The sequence below is a fragment of the Vidua macroura genome, chromosome 17 (assembly GCF_024509145.1).
Source record: "Vidua macroura isolate BioBank_ID:100142 chromosome 17, ASM2450914v1, whole genome shotgun sequence".
Lineage (NCBI taxonomy): Eukaryota > Metazoa > Chordata > Aves > Passeriformes > Viduidae > Vidua > Vidua macroura.
This window is the reverse complement of record NC_071587.1, coordinates 3074464-3093448: the sequence shown is the minus strand read 5'-3', so window position 1 is coordinate 3093448 and position 18985 is coordinate 3074464. Positions and strand designations below refer to the sequence as shown.

General features: G+C 47.2%; 1 protein-coding gene and 1 long non-coding RNA gene across 4 annotated transcripts in view; one reads left to right on the top strand and one right to left on the bottom strand.

Annotated features, from left to right (window-relative positions):
- Positions 1-6997, bottom strand: part of MMP24 (matrix metallopeptidase 24) — a 45508-nt gene extending 38511 nt beyond the window's left edge. Inside the window, exons 1-2 of one of the 2 annotated variants that reach the window (XM_053993142.1) lie at positions 6899-6997; positions 4358-4506 (exon numbers count right to left, since the gene is read on the bottom strand). In XM_053993142.1, coding sequence (XP_053849117.1) covers positions 4358-4506; positions 6899-6997 — 248 coding nt within the window. The remainder of the gene's footprint in view (positions 1-4357; positions 4507-6898) is intronic. The other variant, XM_053993143.1, reaches the window with a different exon arrangement.
- Positions 6998-7144: 147 nt separating this feature from the next.
- Positions 7145-11619, top strand: LOC128815966 (uncharacterized). Of its 2 annotated transcripts, XR_008439756.1 has the most exons (3): positions 7145-7390; positions 8908-8982; positions 9295-11619. It is a non-coding gene; the product is annotated as an uncharacterized LOC128815966 (long non-coding RNA). The 2 variants fall into 2 exon arrangements; XR_008439755.1 differs by having other exon boundaries at positions 8908-11619.
- Positions 11620-18985: the final 7366 nt, after the last annotated feature.

The following is an 18985-nucleotide window of genomic DNA, read 5'->3' as shown; positions in this document are numbered from 1 at the left end:
CCCAGACCTTCAGGAAGGGAGAGTCTCCCACCACCAGTAGATGGTTTATAAGACTTTTTGTCAGGACACCTTTTAAATAAAAATCAACCAGACACACAGACACTGTACCTCATCAGAAAATTCTTTCAGAACACACACACCTGCTCCCTATTCAGGCAGCCATGCAGCTCTTCCCTGATTCCACTTCTATGTAATTTTGGTTGCTTATAAATTTCAATGCAATCATCTGTCATCGTCTCCCCACCAAGAACAGAGCAAATGAGAGCTGTTATACACATTGCACTGTACCTGACAAGAACCCAAGCTGTGTATATAAAGCCAGCACAGATCTTCCCCACTTACATCACCTCACATTTATCAGCACTGTACATCTTTCAGAAATCCAGGCAACCTGTGGAAATTGGATCTTTCTTGCCCACACAACTGCTGCCACCTTCAAAGAAAAGCAGTACATCTAAGATTTACTTTTAGAAATATAAATTCAACCTGAACACACTGTGTTTTTCCAAGTGTCCTTTATTTGTGCTCTTTTGCATTGCTTCTAGCACTTTCCTACAGAGACCTCAAGCTTACTGTCACCTGTACACCCCAAATATATCCTGAGTTTTCAGGGTTTTTTTTAGTTCCACTCATATATTATGATACAATGTTTTCATCATAACCTTACACAAGCATAGTCTGAATCAGGTTTTCACCTCTTGAGCTTCATGGAAACTCCAGTCGTCTGAACATTACCATCATCAGGCCCTGACTATAGTCAGAAAATGACCTTCTGTTTAATCCTTACTAGTATCATCTAGAAGACAAAGAATTAACAGAGCAGTACTACCAAACCAGCCTGCATGTGTAGAGAAGTCACTGGGGCTGCCCAGGGCAGTGCTGACACACCAGCAGGACCTCACACCTCAGCATCTGTTTCCTGTAAGAACACCTTGCCAAGTTCCCAACACTTGCCCTATGCCCAGCTGGCCACATGAATTCACCCCCACACAGCTCAGCCCTCTATTATCAAAGCCAGAACTGCACAGAGACACCACAGAAAGTGAATTCCCTCCAACAGCCAAATTCCCTGCCCCTTTGCCAGCTCCAGGTACAGGCACAGGGATATGGGGCTGTTCCAGAGGAAGCTGCAATACCGACCCCTGGGGCTTCAAGGACTTCTTGAGCCAAAGCTTCCAAGATAGAGCTGCTGAGACTCATGCTGCCCATGGCCCCTAACTCCTCATTATATAGTATTTAAACTATATAAAACCCCCATTTCACTTAGGCCTGTCTGAACCCCCATATTCCACCACAGTTTGTTCCACAGCTCAGATACTGCCTGTCTGAAGCAAAGGAACAGAGCTCAGCTACCTGGTTGGAGTTCAGCAGTACCCAAGCTGTCGTCACCCTGAGCTAATGTCAAGCTGAGAATGTTTATCTGGATCAGTTCCCTGATTCAGCTTAATTCCCAGACATATGGGCCCTGGTCTAATCACATGGTACAAATCCAGCCATCTCTCCTCCACCCAGCAGGGCAGATCTGTGGCAAAATATCCACAAAGCTGTAGCTTGCTGCTGTTAATCATCTGTAGCGGAGCTTTATGACAGTCATTCTCTACTGAGCAGTTTGGATACTGCACTCTATGTTCCAGGGGAAATCATCACATCAGAAACAACAAAAGACAATTACTCGAAGCAAGATTCAGATACTTATGGTTGATTCCCCCCTCCTTATTTTTTTAAATGGGAACACCAGTAACACTGGATCATCAAAATTTATACTTGGCACTCTTGAGGCACAGATTATTGCATTCCTCCAGCTGCTTGGCATCAGGAAACGAGCAATTTCCAAAAGCAGTGACATCCAGTTCTTGTCCAGATACAGCTGCTCTCCCCAGCTCAGGCTCCAAGCCTTTCACAAGACTCTCCTAAAGAAAGGGAGCTGTCACTCTCAATCCCCTACCCTTCAGCTGGTGGGAATGGTATGTTTAAACAGCTGTGGTGCACCCCAAGGTGAGAGACCTGCACAACAGGCTCAAGACAAAGCACAAGATGTTTCCAACACAAATAAGATAATTTCTTGGTTCCTTCCAAGGCCATGTGATTGGCCATGACAAAGACAAATCACCATTTTTGTTCAGCACTAGTGTGCCTTCTCTCCAGCATGCTCCAGGATTATATCCTTGCCCAGCTGTTCAGCCCACCAGCTGCAGGCAGACACAAGATTTGCTGAGGCATCATCAGTTGCAGGGTCTGAGGAGGCTGTTTTATGTGTTCTCCATGGACCCCCACCCAAACTTCCTTTTAGGTACCAAAAAGCATCACCAGGGATGGTGCTTCTTTCCATCTCCCACTAGCAGCACCTGCATGGTGGCTTCCACATGCTTGGGTACCAATCTTGGAGGAAGAAAAAAAGCTCCAGATTTGAGGGCATGTGGGAAATGAGATGAGAAACTTTAGGCTTCCATAGTAAGTGTAAATAACTCTGATTCTTAAAATCACTTTAAAGAGACAGAACATATGACACTGATGGAAGTGACAGAAAAATTCGTAATTGCAATCTCAAAACTCCTAACACAGACTGAAACAATGGCTTAGTAAATGCTTGAGTAATTCAGGGCCCTTGGAGGCAGCCTGCCTTGCCAGCTCTCTTCCTTCTGCTCAGCTTCCAAAACCAGGTCTGAGGAAGTGACAGCCCAACACAGCCCAGGCAGATGCCCCTCCAGCTCAAACGACAGGCTCACTGCTAACAGCAATCTGGACCTCTTTTTCCATTCGTGTAAATTCTAGGCAAATTCCACCTTGCCATACAACATATGGACCCACTGACTCAGGACAGATGGAGGCAGAGCAACTCAACATGCCTCCAAAGCACACCAGTGTTTGGTTGGAGCTGAGGTCTCAAGCTTTCGAGACTTGAGTTTCAGAAGAGGGAACCATCTGGGTTTTTCACTCCTCAGCCTTTGCACGTTCATGCACTGATCAAGCCCTGCCCATAAATACAAACTCAGTAAAATGTGGGCAACACCTTCCTTTCTTTCAGAAAAACTTTTACTTACTAAAGCAGGGACTCCCACTTGCAGTTTGTGCCCTTCCTCTGTCACCCACAAGGCAGCAGAAGCAGCTCCTTAACTTTCCAAATTAGCACCCCAGTATCACAGCCCCTTCTTTCCCCATCCCTTTCCAAATCATCAGCAGCCCAAATCCAAGCTTCTATACACCAACTGCATACACAGAGCATTGCTCAATGGCTCTGCTTCAGCATTCACCTACAAACCATGTTATTAATGGCAAAGAGATCTCAGATGGAAAATCCTCACCTTTAAAAAGCACTTTGCTTTCAACTCATTTGAAAAGCACACAGGATTTTCTCTGTCCCTCAATGGAGAACAAGGGGCTCTTCCTGTGAGCTGAAGGAGGGAATGTTACATTCACTGGAGAGGTAGTCCCAACCCAGGACGATCCCCTCCTGTCCAATTCACTAATTTCTTCTGTTTCTCCCTCTTCTTGCAGTCCGGGAGAAATAAAACCAAGCCACTTTGTTCTTTACATTATTTGGTTACTTTATGGGCCTTTCTTTTAGGCTACCACATCCCTTTTGCCAGCAGTGTGCCCTATGAGGAGAGATGAAGGCAGAGCATGCTCTGAAAGGGTCTGCTAATGTTTTTTTGTTTTTTGTTTTTTTTTTTTTTTTTTTTCCCAGAAAGCCTTAGGAAGACCTCCTCTGCATTCTGCTTTAGTTAGCAGATGCACCCCAGACCAACAGCAGATGAATCCAGCCACTACATGACACCCCGGCAACCAGACAAAGAGCCACTTCCACATCACCCTTTGGAGCCCACATTGAAGAGAAGATGAAAAAACAAAATCCCTCCCACCCTGGTGATTTACACCGATGCTTCTGAGCTATCAAAACCCTGATCACAAACAACAACACATGGCCAACATACAGCAGAGAACATCTAATGTCCAACAAATGGCAACTCTGGACAGATAAGTAGCTTTGACTACTGTTATCACACTACAGTAACTCACTTCAGTTCTAACTATGGATCTCCACAAATAACATCTGTGGAGATACACAAATCCAATTAATTAGGAAAAAGATTAGAAGTCATTTCTGGGGCCAGAATTTTAACCTAAATTCAGACAGAGATGGAAGTAAATTAAACCCTTGATGTCCTCCACTTTCAGAAGCTCACAGGATTCACGCTTTGTGCACCAGAAATGGGGATCTGTGCTCAAAGAACAACAGTAACAAGAGCTTCTCCTCACACTCACAAAAAATACTGTCAGTATGAAATACATATTTCATACTGAAATATGACAATGCATTAAGAAATAGAAAGACAAAAGTAGCCTATATTAATCTTACTCAATAGTTGTCTGGTCCAAAACTCCTGTTACTGGGATTCCATAAAACTGTTGCATAGTGGCAACTGCAGACTGCACAGCTTTTCCTGACTGCAAGGGAGACATTTGGCTGTCAGATGGAAGTAAGTAGCCATAAGTTTTTAACCAACCCTGAAAAAGAAAGAAACAGATGGTAAGATGCCACAGTAAGTTTTCAACATAACAGTTCAGAATATTTCCTCAAAAGAAAAAGTGACAAACTAGCCCAAAAAAAATTCAGCCATCTCTCTTTTTTTGGTTAGGTTTGGTAATATCAGATGATTCCTAGGAAGGGCTGAAGACTCAGCTTAATATCACCTGTTGTGACAGGACAAGGCAGACCTGCCACTTAAAAATGAACATCATCTGTACTGAGCAACTGGGGCAGACTTAGGTCTTTGGAGCACCAGAAATGCCCAAGAAGCTTCGTTCTTGTTCCAGGGACTTCCTGTGCACCCTGTCCTCTTGCCATCATGAGACTCCTCAGTCCCCACAGCAGCAAGCTCCCAAGAGCCCGCTACCCACTGCTGTCTCTGGACCATCATTCCAAGAAAACAGCTTAACAGTCCTGAGAAATCCCTGAAAACACAAGTTCACCTGTGCACTTGCAATGAGCACAGGAGTAATTCTTAAAAAAACCCAAGTGTACCAAAACAAACAAACAAACAAACAACAAAACCCCCAAAAAACCTAAAACACACACAAAAAATCGAACAACCAAAAAAACCACATTCCGAAAGTTTGAAGACCCTGATTAGGTGGGTGTTTCTTCAACTAATACCTAATACCAGCAAACTGTCAGAACAGGAAAACAGCCAACTCTCCTCAAGGACTTCTGTCCCTTTTCCCTGCCTCCACCCTAAAATGCAGCCTTACATAAAACTGCATATCAAACTTGTCAAAATGCTAAGGACAGCATTTTCAAAAACATACAATTATCCAGGATTTTTTTTCCTCTCTTCTCTTCCCCTCCCTCACTTTGACACGAGGAGAAAACAGAATATTAAGTAACAATAACAACAATATTAATAGTAGTAGTAGAATAAAAACTTGTTTTCATAAACTTTTCCCCATAACTTTTCATGCACACTCCTTAGTGCTTCATTCTTCTGGTTGATTCAATTCTTAGATCAGGATTATTATGAGACTAGCATATATCCTATAAGCTTTTCCCCAATCGATCTGACCCACAGGACAGTCTTCACCACATAAGCACTGATAAATCATCTGCATGACCTGTTCTCCCACTGACAGCATGACCACTCAGGGAAGGGGGAGGGAAGATGCTTGCTCTTCCTTAACATAACACAGCAGCAGGAAAGGGGCTCAAGTCAGGAGAAGAAAAAGTGGGAGAACAATCCCCGTTTCTTTGTGGCAACAAGAAGACGCCAGAAGCCATTAGGGAGAGGGAAGAGCCCTGCTTCCAAAGCAGGAGAAAGAATCACAGAAGGGCTAGAAGCCCATCTCATTCAACTCCCCTGCTACAGGCAGGGGCGTCTTCCACTATGGCCTCAGTGGTTGCTCCAAGCCCTGTCCAACCTGGCCTTGGACACTTCCTGGGATCCAGGGGCAGCCACAGCTGCTCTAAGCACCTGTGCCGGGACCTCTCACCCTCACCTTCCTTCCCAATATCCTGCTGGTAGTAGGAAACCAGTCCCTGTGTCCCATCCCTCCAGACTCTTGTCCAAAGTCCCTCTCCAGCTCTCTTGGAGCCCCTCTGGGCACTGGAAGGGGCTGTACTGTTTCCTTGGAGCCTTCTCTTCTCCAGGTGAACACGCTCAGCTCTCCCAGCCTGGCTCAGAGTTCCAGGTCTCAGAACATTTCCATGGCCTCCTCTGGCCTTGCACCAGCAGCTCCTTAATGGTCTCGAGTTAGGAGAGCCAGAGCCAGAGCCAGTGCTCCAGGTGGGGTAGGGAAGCAACACGAGTGCATGGACTAGGCATGCCAAAGTTCACCAAGGACACACACAGCGCTATTAAACACGGACATCACCAGTGGCTTCAGACAAAGCCACGCTGCAAAACTGTTCCAAGACCGTTTGCTACCCATGCCTTGGCCTCTGACAAGCACAACAATGCTGGGACACTCCATTGTACCCAACATCAGCTGCCCTCGAGCAGCGAGAGCAGAGCACAGTAACCAAAACAGCTCGGAGCAGGGCTGCCCTCGCGTAACCCCTTCCCTCCCGGCCGCACTCGGAGGCGGCAGCGGGAACGGGGCACCACACGACGGCCACCCGGACACTCCGAGAAGCTGCTCCCGGAGAGCGAAGCGTATGATCACACAGGAGAAGCACGGCCGCTTCTCCGGCCGGTCCCAACCTGCCGAGGCGCGGCCGAGGGAGCTGCGCCCGCACACCCGAGCTCAGCCCGGCCCTGCGGGAGACGATGGAAGCCTTCTGGCGGAGGAGGCAAAGGAACCGCTGACCGCCCGGCTTTCCCCACCCCGAGACACCTAGCGCACATCGCGGCCCCGGGACGCCGGTGGCAGCCGCGGCCCCGCCCGGCCCCGCTCGCCGACCTACCCGGCCGGTGCTGGTGTCGGCGGCGGCGCGGAGCAGCGCGCAGAGCAGCGGCAGCAGCGGCCCCGCCGCGCCCAGCGCCCGGCGCGGGCAGCGCGCCATGGCCCCGGCGGGGCCCGGGCCCGGGTCCGCACCAGCGGGGCTCGGAGCGCTCCGGCCCCGGCGCCGCGGCTGCGGCTGCGCGGCTGCCCGGAAGGAGAAGGGGGAAGGGGGACGGGGAAAGAGGAAAGGGAAAGGGAAGGCGGGCAGCGGAATCCGCTGCTTCCTCTGCCGGTCGGCCCGGGGCTGCCCCGCGGGGAGTGCGGCCGCGGATCGCCGTGACCGGCCGGCGTGTTGCAAAGCGTGGAATACGCAAAATTTTCTTAAGATAGGCTGTTCTTCGTTGTGACCATCTCCGAGGAGAATGTGATACCAGCTGCGGGCAGCCGACAGCAGGACAGCTGGAGGGGCAGTCAGCAGGGACATTCCTCAAGGAATGAGGGTTGTGTCGTGCAGGTATTTACTAGCTCTAGCTTGTGGAAGGCCTTCCCAGATGTGAAAAACGCCAATCACTTGTTTTTTAAAATTTTTGAAGTTTAATAATAATAAAATGGTTATAAGAATAGTAATACAATTAGAGTAATAAAAATTTAGATTTCGGACAATTACAAGACAATAAAAAGCAAAGAATTACGGACGTCCGGATACTCTAGGGCCCTTAAGCCCGATAAGCATGCCTTGTGAACAAAGGAATAACCTTAATAGCAATAGCCTGTTGCATATTCATACATCCATACATGATGCATAAATTCATTGCAAATTAAGAGCTTTTCTGGTTTTTGTCAACTTCTTCTCCTTAATCCTGGTGGTTCCATAAAGACGGAGAGAAGGTGGAAGAATGTTTGTCTTTTTCGGTAAGGAGGCAGTAACTCTTTATGGGTCCCGTCAGTGCCATCTCTGTGCGAAGAGTTTCTTGATTATTTCATCTCTTTCTTGAGCTAGTTAAAAAGTATCTTACATAGCATAGTTTCTATTTTAACATTGTGTTATAAGTTAAAAATACATTTAACACACTACTTAAGAGAATTAATACAGCATAATTTTCCAACATTACACATATAATATTCATTGTAACATTTGCGAAAAGCCAATAATAAAATATGCATTTTTCACACCAGATGAACTGCTGTGTACCAGATGTAGTGGGCAGCAGTTCAAGCTCAGTCCCGAACTTCACCAGTCTCTCTCCTTCCAATTGCACCCCATTTCCCAGGAGACTTCCAGCACTTCAGGATCAGCAGGACTCCCCCCGACACCTGCACAACCAGCCCCGTCTCCCACGGGCTACAGGAGCCCTTCTCTCCTGCCAGGCCAAATCATAGCTCCCTCCTGTTCCCCAGTGTGAAAAACACATATTTTATGATTGGCTTTTCGCAAATATTAAAATGAATATTAGATGTGTTATTTTAGAAAGTTATGCTGTATTAAGTCTCTTTAGTAGTGTGTTAAATATAGTTTTAGGTTATAACATAATGTTAAAATAGAAACTATGTATGTGGGTTTTTTTGGAAGAATGAGATACTTGCTTCGAGAGAACGGTCACAGAACACCTAAATCTTCCAGAGAAGAGGAATTTATGGTTCTCTTATCAGAAGAAGCTAATTTCTTCAGGCCTTGCTCAGACTCGAAGACACCGTGGGGATTAGAAGAAGGAGTTGACATATTCCAGACAGAGTTTCTTATTTTAAATAGAATGTATGCATAACCATGAAGTATGTATGAATATGCAACAGTGTATGGCTTTTAAGGGTTATTCCTTTGTTCACAAAACATGCTTGTCGTGGTTCAGTGCCTGAGAGCATCCGGACGTCTGTAAGTCTTTGCTTTTTATTGTAATTGTCCTTAGTCTAATTTTTTTTTTTACTCTAATTGTATTACAATTTTTATAACTCTTTTATTATTATTAAACTTCTAAAATTTTAAAAACCAAGTTATTGGCATTTTTCACACCCAGCAATTTGGTCTGCTTGCAGGGAGAATATTGCTCGCTGCAGGCAGCCAGTTCTACCCCTGGGCAGCTTGGCACCTTGGAGCCTCTTCTCAGCCAGGTGAGCACTGGAAAGCACCAGCAGCCAGAAGATCTTCCCTCTGCTGCTTCAGCTCAGCAAGAGCACTCTCGGTTCTGTTCTGAGTTTTCTTTTTTCATGCCCTGTCGTGGAATAGGAATGACAAAGCCACGTTCCATTTGGGGCATGCTGTGTAACCAGAGGGGCTGTGAGGATGGAGGCAGGCAGCGCTCCATTCCTCTGTCCTCTCTGACCATCAGCCCCTGCCAGGACTTTGGGCAGAGAACTCCTTCCTCCCAGTCTCACTGAGCTCCTGCAGTTCTGCTCTGTAAATTTCACTGCATTTCTCTGCAGGAACAACCCTATGCTCTCAACAACTCAGTCTATGCCAGCTGACATGGAGCTGTCAGACCCTTCCGCAAATCCTTACTGTGACCCCAATGCACTACAAGGCTGAACTGATCTTTGTTTTCAAAATGATAGAATTACAGAGTCTGGTTAAACCTTCCGGGGGATGTGAGTTAAACTAATTTCTTCTCAGCAAGAAACGAGTGTGCTGTGCAGGGGCTCCTCACGGCACCACTCTGTCCTGTGTGATCCTCAGCACAAGCACCCTTTCTCCCCTCATCCCTAATGCCCTGACACCCAATTCCTCAAGGCTTCCCACCAGCCTGGCTCCTCAGGGGCCTCCTGTCCCCTTGGAGCCTCCTGTCATCCACTCCCTCCCACATGGCCCTCGTGCCTTCCCACCGCCTTGTCCCATCAGGGCCGCTGCAGCAGCTCATCCCTTCACGGCCTCCCACCGCCCCGTCGTCCCCTCAGGGTCTCCCCCAGCCCAGCCAACCTGCCCGGCAGCGGCGCAGCCCCGACAGAGCTCCAGAGGAGCCCCATCGAGAGGCACCTCAGAGCCCTCAGCAATGCAGCCAGCAACACACGGGCAGGAGGACACAGATGGCGTTGCCTGGCTGGACAGGAGGGCCTGTGGCCATCGCCAGGCACCGGTCTGGCAGGGATCTCCGCAGCTCCGGCTCCTGCCCAGCCGCCCTGTCGCCAGCACAAAGGCTTCTGCAGAAGCACCTAAGGCTAAGGGGCTTCTGGCCATTTTCCCTTCTTCACTGCATGTCTGGGCAGCTTGCTGAGCACAAGGACCCGTTTTCCCCTCTTCCCCTGTGGCCTGCGGACACTGGGCACAAAAGAAAGCTCCTGGGAGTCTGGGTATTAGAACACATTCTGTCTTTATACCCTAAAGAAGAATGAAAAAGAAGGAAAAAAAACAATCTTAAAGAAAAGAGAAATCCCCCCTGGCTCAGGTGGCCCCAGCAGACAGAGAGCCTCTCAAATCAGCTCTCCTCAGAGCTCCAGCAGCACAGCCGGCCACGGCCCCACAGACAAGGACATTTCTTGCGTGCCCTGCAAAACTGATCTTGCAGCTTCTGCAAGATGGATCCCGGAGCTCTCTCCACAGCCCAGAGGACAAACCCGGAGGTGCTGCAATGAGTAAATTGTCCATGTAATGTTAAATCCTTGACCATGGGTTTTTTTGTTGGGCTGGAGACAAAGCTCATGCCACAAAATATTGACAAATTGTAGGAGAATTTTTCATCCTTTTTGGTAAAACTGTGCAACGATATTTCTGCAGTGGTTCTGCTCTATTGATGGCTGCAACCAAAAAGGCAAATCGACGAGCATCTTCTGGATGCAGTAGAATGTTGAAAAACCAGTCTTTTCGTCGATGACAACAAGAGGCCAGTCTCTTGGAATCACTGAAAGAAGAAAGTCCAGGTTTCAGGGGTCCCATGTCTTCTATCACTTCGTTGATCTTTTGTTGTGGAGAACTCTCCAGGAATCAGAAGTCTTCTTATGACTGACAAACACTGGGGAATTCCAAGGGCTATTTTTGGGCTTGATGTGACCTTTTTGTAATTGTTCATTTACTAATTTGTTGAGGGCATTTAGTTTTTTCTCTGCTAGAGGCCACTGACTCACCCATACAGGGCTGTCAGTTTTCCATGATAACTTTAGAGTGGCAGGTGCCGCTGTGGCGCCCATTAAAACTCACTTCTATTTTGGTTCTCTGCTGGGACAGCACGTCTCTCCCCCATACTGTGATGGGTCTCTGCACCATGAAGGGACAGATGATCGCTGTCTTCCCTTCAGGACCTGTAACAGTAATCATGAATTCACTTTGCAGACACAGTGTGATTCCTCCAATTCCTGTGAGAGCCCCCATGGGCACCACTAAATTCCAGTTGCTCGGTCAAAACACATGAGAAATTACAGCGACATCTGCGCCAGTGTCCAGCATGCCTGTAATGTGAACTGTTTTACCACAATGTGTTAGACTGCAAGTCAGCTGTGGCCATTCATTGTTGACACGTTCTAGCCAAAGGACATCAGGTGCCAGCTGAAACTCTCAAGTGGCATTTTTTGGTATACAGCTCACTTAGTTAAAAGCAGAGTCTCTCGATGTATGTCTTGCTTAGCTATAGTCATTGGCAATGCAGTAGCAATAGCTATTAGTGTTTTGGTTGAATTTCCACTGGAGCACTATAAGCAGGAGCTAAAGGCATCAGCTCTTTGTTACAATTTACTGAAACAACAGCTGGAAAAATGGAAAATCCAAGAAATATGTTCCTGTCTTTGCCTATAATTAAAAAGTCTTGTCTCTGTTGTGAAGTACCAGTAACTCCTGTGGGTATGAATTCATGGTTAAAGTCTTTTAAAAAGTATGTTAATTTAGAAGTTGCCAGTTCACATTGTGCCCCTGGGGGCAATAAATGGGGGTGCTTGGGTGATGACTGGCGATTACACAAATTGCATCTGGTTTGAGTTGCCTAAGTTTTCTTGGGATTGAGCTGCCATTGTTTGTTTTGTCACGTGGTGGTGCAGCGTGCTCTTTTTGAAGTTTCCCGACAGAGGCTTCCCGTCTGTGTTAAGTTTGGAGTGACAGTGGTTCGCATAATACCTCCCTTTTCTGCACCAAGGGTAAATATTAGGCAATTTTGCATTTTTCACTGCCTCATAAGAGTCCTTTTTCAAATGACCAGGTTTTCCACAGTTAAAACATGGCCTTTTAATAGGTTCCACCTGTAAAGCAGTGAGGGTTTTCTCAATAGTTTTTGTCTGAGCCTCAATGGCTCTTTCAAGTTTATCTCCCAGTGAATCTTGGGATTTTGCAAGTTCTTCCCTCAGTGCACTAGCTTGTATGGTCACAATGTGCTGTGGAGTGCCCAGCTTGCTGCAAGCAGTGAGCGTTTGTGGCACTGTTGGTGGCTGATTCAGTATAGTTAGAATGACCCTTTTCCATTCATCATCTACATTAGCAAAGGGAAGGCTTTTAATTAAATGAGGATGTGCTGCTTCATCGGGACACTGCCTTAGAACCACCTGTGTTAAACTGTCTAAAAAGGCACCATAAGGTTCAGTTTTGGCTTGTCAAATTAGAGAATAGGCATTTTCATGGGTTCCCGCAGGCTGCACAGTCAAAAGAGCCTTCCATGCTGTGTTTTTAGTATCTCCCAGCACTGCTCTAGACATGGATTCTGCTTGGTCCTTTGCTTTGTCATTTGGAGGATCTTCAGCTAATTGACCGATTGTAAGTTGGGCATTAGGATCTCCAGCCTAGCTCCCTTTGCCATTCTAAGTCCTATAGAATATATTGCGAGTTCGTTAAAATCATAGATGAAACATTATGACAGTCTGAAGGTGTTAGGCCATAAGAATCGTATATACTTCTCACGTTATTAAAATATGGGGAGCTCAAGCCGCTGTCTTTAATAGCTTTTCTTAACTTCTTAATATTATAATGTAATACAGGTTCCCACCAGGGATTAGCATTATTTCTTCCATACCTTGCTGGCATGGCAAGGAGCTCTCCATATGGTGAGTTAAAGTATTTTGCATGACTTTACATCCTATGTCAGCCCAATCAGTCAGACATCTTGAATTATTTTCCAAGACTAAAGGAATCAAACCTGGTTCCTATTGTGTATTCACAGGGCCAGGATATAATGGGTTAAACTCTTCCTCCGAAGTGGAATCTGTGTCCTGCTTAATTTCCTCATCAACAAGTTTGCAAATCACAGGGCTTTTCTCACATTCCTCCCTTTTCTGGCAGCCAGAGCCTGTCCCTTTTGTAGTTAATAGAGCAGCCTCTCTCCTTTCTGTTGACAGAGCTCTCCCCTCCCTCTTCACAAGAAGGAGAAATTTCAGCTTCTGTCCCCTTTAAATCTGTAGATAAAGGCAGGGGTGGAGGGATGGCAGGCGAGGTGGGGATGGCAGCGGTGGCTGCAGGATGGGAAAACAGCAGAAGCCTCGGGGGGAGCAGTGGAGGTGCCCAAACAGCGGCTCCTGTTTGGGATTTCAGTGTCTCCAGTGAAGACCGAAGGAGAAGGAGGCTTTGAGGACGTGGCCCAGGACGTGACAGGATTTGCAGACATATCAAGGAAGCAGAGAGCTTGGCAGGCTGCTTAAATATGTCAGTCAAAGTGCGACATGCAGGCAGTAGCTTTGCAGCTGTATGATCACGATTTATGGTAAAAGCTTGTATAGTTTGAGTCCAACCAAGTCCCACCGAGGAAAGGTGAACACAGAGGTATCATCTATAGTTGGAAACTGCTTTTGAACCCAAGATAGCAAATCTTTGAACTCTTGTTTTGAAACATTACAAGAATTAGATCTGATCAGAGCCTTAAGGCTCTTATAAACATCTCTGGGCTGTTTGGATATCTTGTGCCTGGTCATGTTCCCCGAAGCCTACCTGCTGTCATGCAACAGGTGATAGTATCAGTCTCAGTTCGAGTCAAACCAGTGGCAGAGGTCCTGATAGCTCCTTCCTTGCAGAAGAACTACAATTGCCTAGGGTTGCGCTTCCTTGCAGCAGCACTTAACAAAAAGTACTTCAGGGCATTCCAACCACTGGACAAATTAGCCAAATCGCTTCCTCACAATGGAAGCACCATTTGTTGCAAAAGCCCAACTCTACAGAGATGAGGCAACTGAGAGGCATATAAAAGATTTTATTCCATTACCAGTCTCGTAGAAGGGTGAGACGTAAGAGATGTAAAACTTAACGCCATTCTATCAGAAGCCACCCTATTTCCTGGTTACAATACCTTATAAATATTTTCCAGCCTATTAACTTTTGCCACACAATGCTGCTAATACTTCTAACACTAATTACCTATTATTTTACTCCACATGGTCTTGCTGCAATGCGTCTTTCACAGTTCGAATTCTCCAAAATATCTGGTCTTTTTATAAGCCATCTTTTGAAACTTGTTTCTACTTCAATCTCTCTCTCAACAATGTCATCTCTATTCCATGGCCTTCCTAAGTCAGCACACCTTATCTCAGAATTTGCATACAGATGTACAAGACTGTGTGAGCTTTCAGTCAGGTTTTCAGAATCCTTTACAAATCCATTTCTCACAGAGGAGCCGAATAAAACAAATACCCACCTCACTGAGTCAGTCTCTGTGGTGGCTCTTGGTTCAGTATTGGAGCGAAACAGTTCTGTTCTCAAAATGTTAAAACTAAGTGGTATCTAGGAACAAAAACACAGCATCTGGTTCTGGCAAAACAGACACATTGCTTTTCCTTCCTTCAACCTTTGTATTTCTGGACAAGTTTGTTTTCATGATTGCTGGATTACATACCACACTCTTACATACACTGCAATTATTAACACAAACCCAATCCCAGTTAGTGCCAGTATCACAACTGGAGGATGTAGCTTAGGTTGGAAAAGCCTGTGGCAGTTGGGGACCATCCAAGCAAGTTTTCCCACCAGTGATTCTCTCCATCCCTCTTCATTTGTTGTAGGACGTGATGTGCCTTTTCTATATTGTGATGGACACTGATTGGTGTCTTTTGACTTTTCTTCTTCTGCTGTTGTGGTAGTTTGTGCAGGCCAGGATGTTCCAACAGTTTTTTGACCATGGTAATGTTCATTTCAATTGGTGTTGGAGAAAAGCTGACGTGTAGGCTCTGTAAAACAGCTTCTGGTAGGTAATGGTTGAAATCACATCCTGCTCTGTTAGTAAAGTTACAAATACCAACTACTGAGTGCTTGGCAAGCTGGATGTGTTATCTACTGTTAAGCTGTCACAGGGGTTCTGAAACCCAGACATCCTTGCCTTATCCATACCAGGATGGATTCAGGATCATTGTTGGAGTACATTTCAATGTGACAGATCCTTTGTTCTGGGCTTTCAGAGGGTTACTTTCACACTGTCTTGGCGGGTGGTCATGGTGATGGGCATATCCCGTGGTCATTTGTGCCAGGAAATGTCCCTGTTTCCTGCCCTGGGCCTTCCACGGCTTGGGGAATATCAGGAGAGGCATAAGCTCCACCTGGGATCCCACAGAGGGTGGGGCTGGGGCTGCCTCTTCCCTTCCAGTGGGGGGAATGGGAGGAGCGGCCCTGGGGATGTTGGGGCGTGCATGTTTTTCTAGCTGGGGGTATGGCTACATTTTAACTTGGTATTAGAATCTGCCTTCAACATTTCTGCTGGCTGCTGGTGGCTGATCCTGAAATCCATTGCTGCTTGATCTGATCTGCCTGCCCTCTCTGTTTTCTGCCCTCTGCCAGTGATGTTGCTGAGACTGGTTGCTGCCTGTGAATTTACAAAAGGATCGATTTTCCCTCCTCCCCCGAGACCCCAGCACACCTGGGAATGGTGCCGAGCTCGCATTGGAGCGCTCCCTGCTGGCGGGAGGGAATCATGGCACCTGCCTGCCTCACTGGGGCCGCCACCGCCCTCTGCTGGCTGTGGTTGCAACTGCACCAAAGGGGAAAGTGGTGCTTGACGGATGGAAACTCCTGTTATTGTTTTCTTTTGTTGTTTGTTGTTTATTCTGTTTTATATGTAACAGAGAACTGTTAATGATTTTCCTTTATTTTTTGCCTGGAAGCTGTGTAATTTTGAAGTTGGAATAATTTGGAGGGAAGGGGTATTTTTTTCCATTCCCTCTTTGCTTGGCAGACATCTGTCTTTTAAAACCAAGACAATTATTGGTGCCCAGTGTATGGCACGAAAGCATTGAGAGGAAAGGGTGAAAAGAGAATAACAGTTCTGGGGCACAGGATAAAGAACCTTGCTAAGTGGCATCATGTGGTCTAGCTTATCCTGGTTTGGTTGGCACATGATTGTGGCTACATTTTTCCAATTTACAGCTCCTAATCGAAACATGTGTCTTGTGACTAAGAGCATTGTGGTTGTTATCGAGTTTGTAGAACACGCCAGCAAGGTGAGAAATTCACTGCTTGTAAACTTCTGGAATGTGGGCACATGGCTATGTAACTATCATGGGCTAAGTTCAATTCCTTGGGGTTTTCTTACTAATGGTACTGATTGTGATGAAGCAACACAGGGGGAAGTCTTCTCCCAACCCTTCACTCACTTCTTTGGGCCTAAGCCAACAGCTTTTGAAGAGTTTAAATTTCACCTAAAAGCTAAAGAGATCATCTACTTATGTTTTTGCTGTGTTTATTCAGCAAGGTCCATTCACCATTCAGAGACAGGTTGAGGTTACCTTGGGTAGCTACCCCAAAACCTGACACAGAGGGCAGGGACATGGTCCAGCAGCACCAGCTGCAATCAGAGGGAAAGGCCGATGGTGCAGCAGTAGAACCCACAGATGTTACAACCGTCCAGGTTTCAGCTCAACCACAAAGCCAGCTGCAGCCAGCAGCAGTCGCCCCTCTGCAGAGAAGCAAGTCTAAACCAAATCAATGTACCCAGTTAATGTGAATGTGGAACCAAGGCCCTCACAACCAGCAGAGGAGCCAAAACCCAAGATCATCACTGAGTCCCTATTGCTTGACAGTCTCCGCAATCCATGGAAAGACATTGCACAACAGGGACATGAGGCTTTTCCAACCTGGTTGATTCAAGTTTGGGACCTTATGGGTACAGGTGTGCAACTTGATAATACCGAAGCAAGGGTTTTGGGCTCCTTGGCCCAGGATGTGGGGATTGAACAGGTGTTTGTGAGGGAGCCAGGGCCCCTTTCTCTCTGGGAGCAGCATATAACAAGTGTAAGAGACAGGTTTGCTTCCAGGGACAGCTGGCAGAATCACTATCATAGAAAGGCCTGGAAGACCAGGAAGGAAATGATCCAATGCCTGAGTGCCTTGGTTTGAAAGACAGGTGTCTGCCAAGGAAGGCAGGAAGCTCCCTCAGAATGGAAAATATGACCCCCTTCCCTCCGAATTATTATAACTTTGAAATTACGGGGCTTTCAGGCAAAGATATGAGAAGAGGAATAGCAGTTCCTTCCTAGCGTGTGTGTGTCCAGCAAGGCAAACAAACACCAAGCCCGGCAGCAGCAGCGACCAGAGGCACAGACCCAGCGGCAGCCTTCTCCCGGCCGCAGGCACCTTCCCCTGCGGCGCAGTTCCGGGCACTGCCAGCGGGGGCGCCGCTGGCTCCCGGCCGGGCAGGGCAGGGCAGGGCGATGATTCCCCCGCGGCTGCAGGGGGCGCTGTGGCGCGAGCTCGGCCGCCTCTCTGCACACGGCAAGGGCGGGCGGGCTGGCGGAAGGGATGGAGAAGGGGCTTCCTTTGGAACCCTCAGGGACAGCCGGTCCCGCTGCACCTCCGGCTGGTGAAATGCACTGCAGCAGGAACCTCGGAAGCGGCAAGCCATGGTAGGAGAAGCAGTGGCAGGACAAAAGCTCTACAGTGGCAAAGGAAGCTCCAGCCGCAGACCGGCTGACCCTCCTCTGATCCCAAGAGAACGAGAGGAGAAGAGCTTAGCGCCTCACCCCCTGGCCAAAATCTTGTGGTATCTCTGCCCTTCCCAAGAGAAAAACCCCTAAGGTAAGACAGTAGCTAGCTGTACCCTTTCACCTTCTCATCTTCCCAGCCACGTCTTTTGTTCTCTTAAGTATCAGTCTCATAGCAATAACAGGGAGAAAATTCCCTACAAGAAAGAAGAAAAAAAAAAAAAAAAATGAAAGCTCCTGACCTCCAAAACTGAGACAAATGGCAGTATTGGAGATACTATTTGCAAGGGCTACATTACTATAGCATAATGACCCTGACAAGGTCAGGTGTACAGCGCAACTGTGGTGGACCTTTCTATTAACAGCAAACTTGGTCTTCTCACCCCTCCTTCCAGATCCAGATATTTAGAAATATGAACGTGGGTTTGGACACAAGGAATTCCCCAAACCATGCAATGCCCATACAGACAGTGTGGACATTGAGAACTAAAGCTTCTAGGGCACGGAAGCCCAGCATGGAGGAAAATCAGCAGCCTCAGCATTAACGGGCTTTGGCATGACTACAACATCATCTCCTCCTTATTCAGAAGAATGCAATTGGAATGTAACTGGAAAATGCTGCTCCTTACAACTATTAACACAAGGTCCAAACATATCTAGGAATCGGCCCTTTGTGGCATCTGCCAATCTCACCAGCACATCCATCCTTTCCTTCTCCAGGCTCTCCAATTTCCTCTTCAGAGATGTCACCTCCTGGTGAAGAGTCACAGTTTCTTCCTGTCTTTCAGAGGCCTCTTTCTCCAGGGCAGTTTCTCGAGAAATGTGCTTGACTGCTGCCTCCCACCAATCTTCAGCAGGGAAAAGGAAGGAGAAGGGGAAAAGCAAAGCAAAGTCAAACTGATGTGCATCCTGCAGAGACAACAGCACTGTCTTCTCTGCCTGTCTGAGTTTGCCAGGCCCTGAGCCCACAAGGGCTCCAAAGCTGACAGAAATGAAGGAAACTTCCAGGCAGAGAAAAAAGCAGGAATGAAAGGGGCAAGGTTCAGAAGGATAGGAAAGTGTGTTTGCTCTTGGCCTTGTGCAGAGTGAGCAACCCAAGAGAGACAAAGGCGAGGGGATGCCTGTGCAGCCCTGCTCCAGAGAGGCCAATAGCCTGGAGGCTCTGGCAGGGCCTGGAGTTTGGGGGAATTGAGCTGAGGCATCCAGCTACAGCTCCTTAGCACAGAGACAGCAAGGGGCAGTGAGTGGGAGAGGAGAAGCTGTACTTTTCTCACTTTCCTCCAAGTCCTTCTGCAGCTCCAGGGTGCAGGCTCTG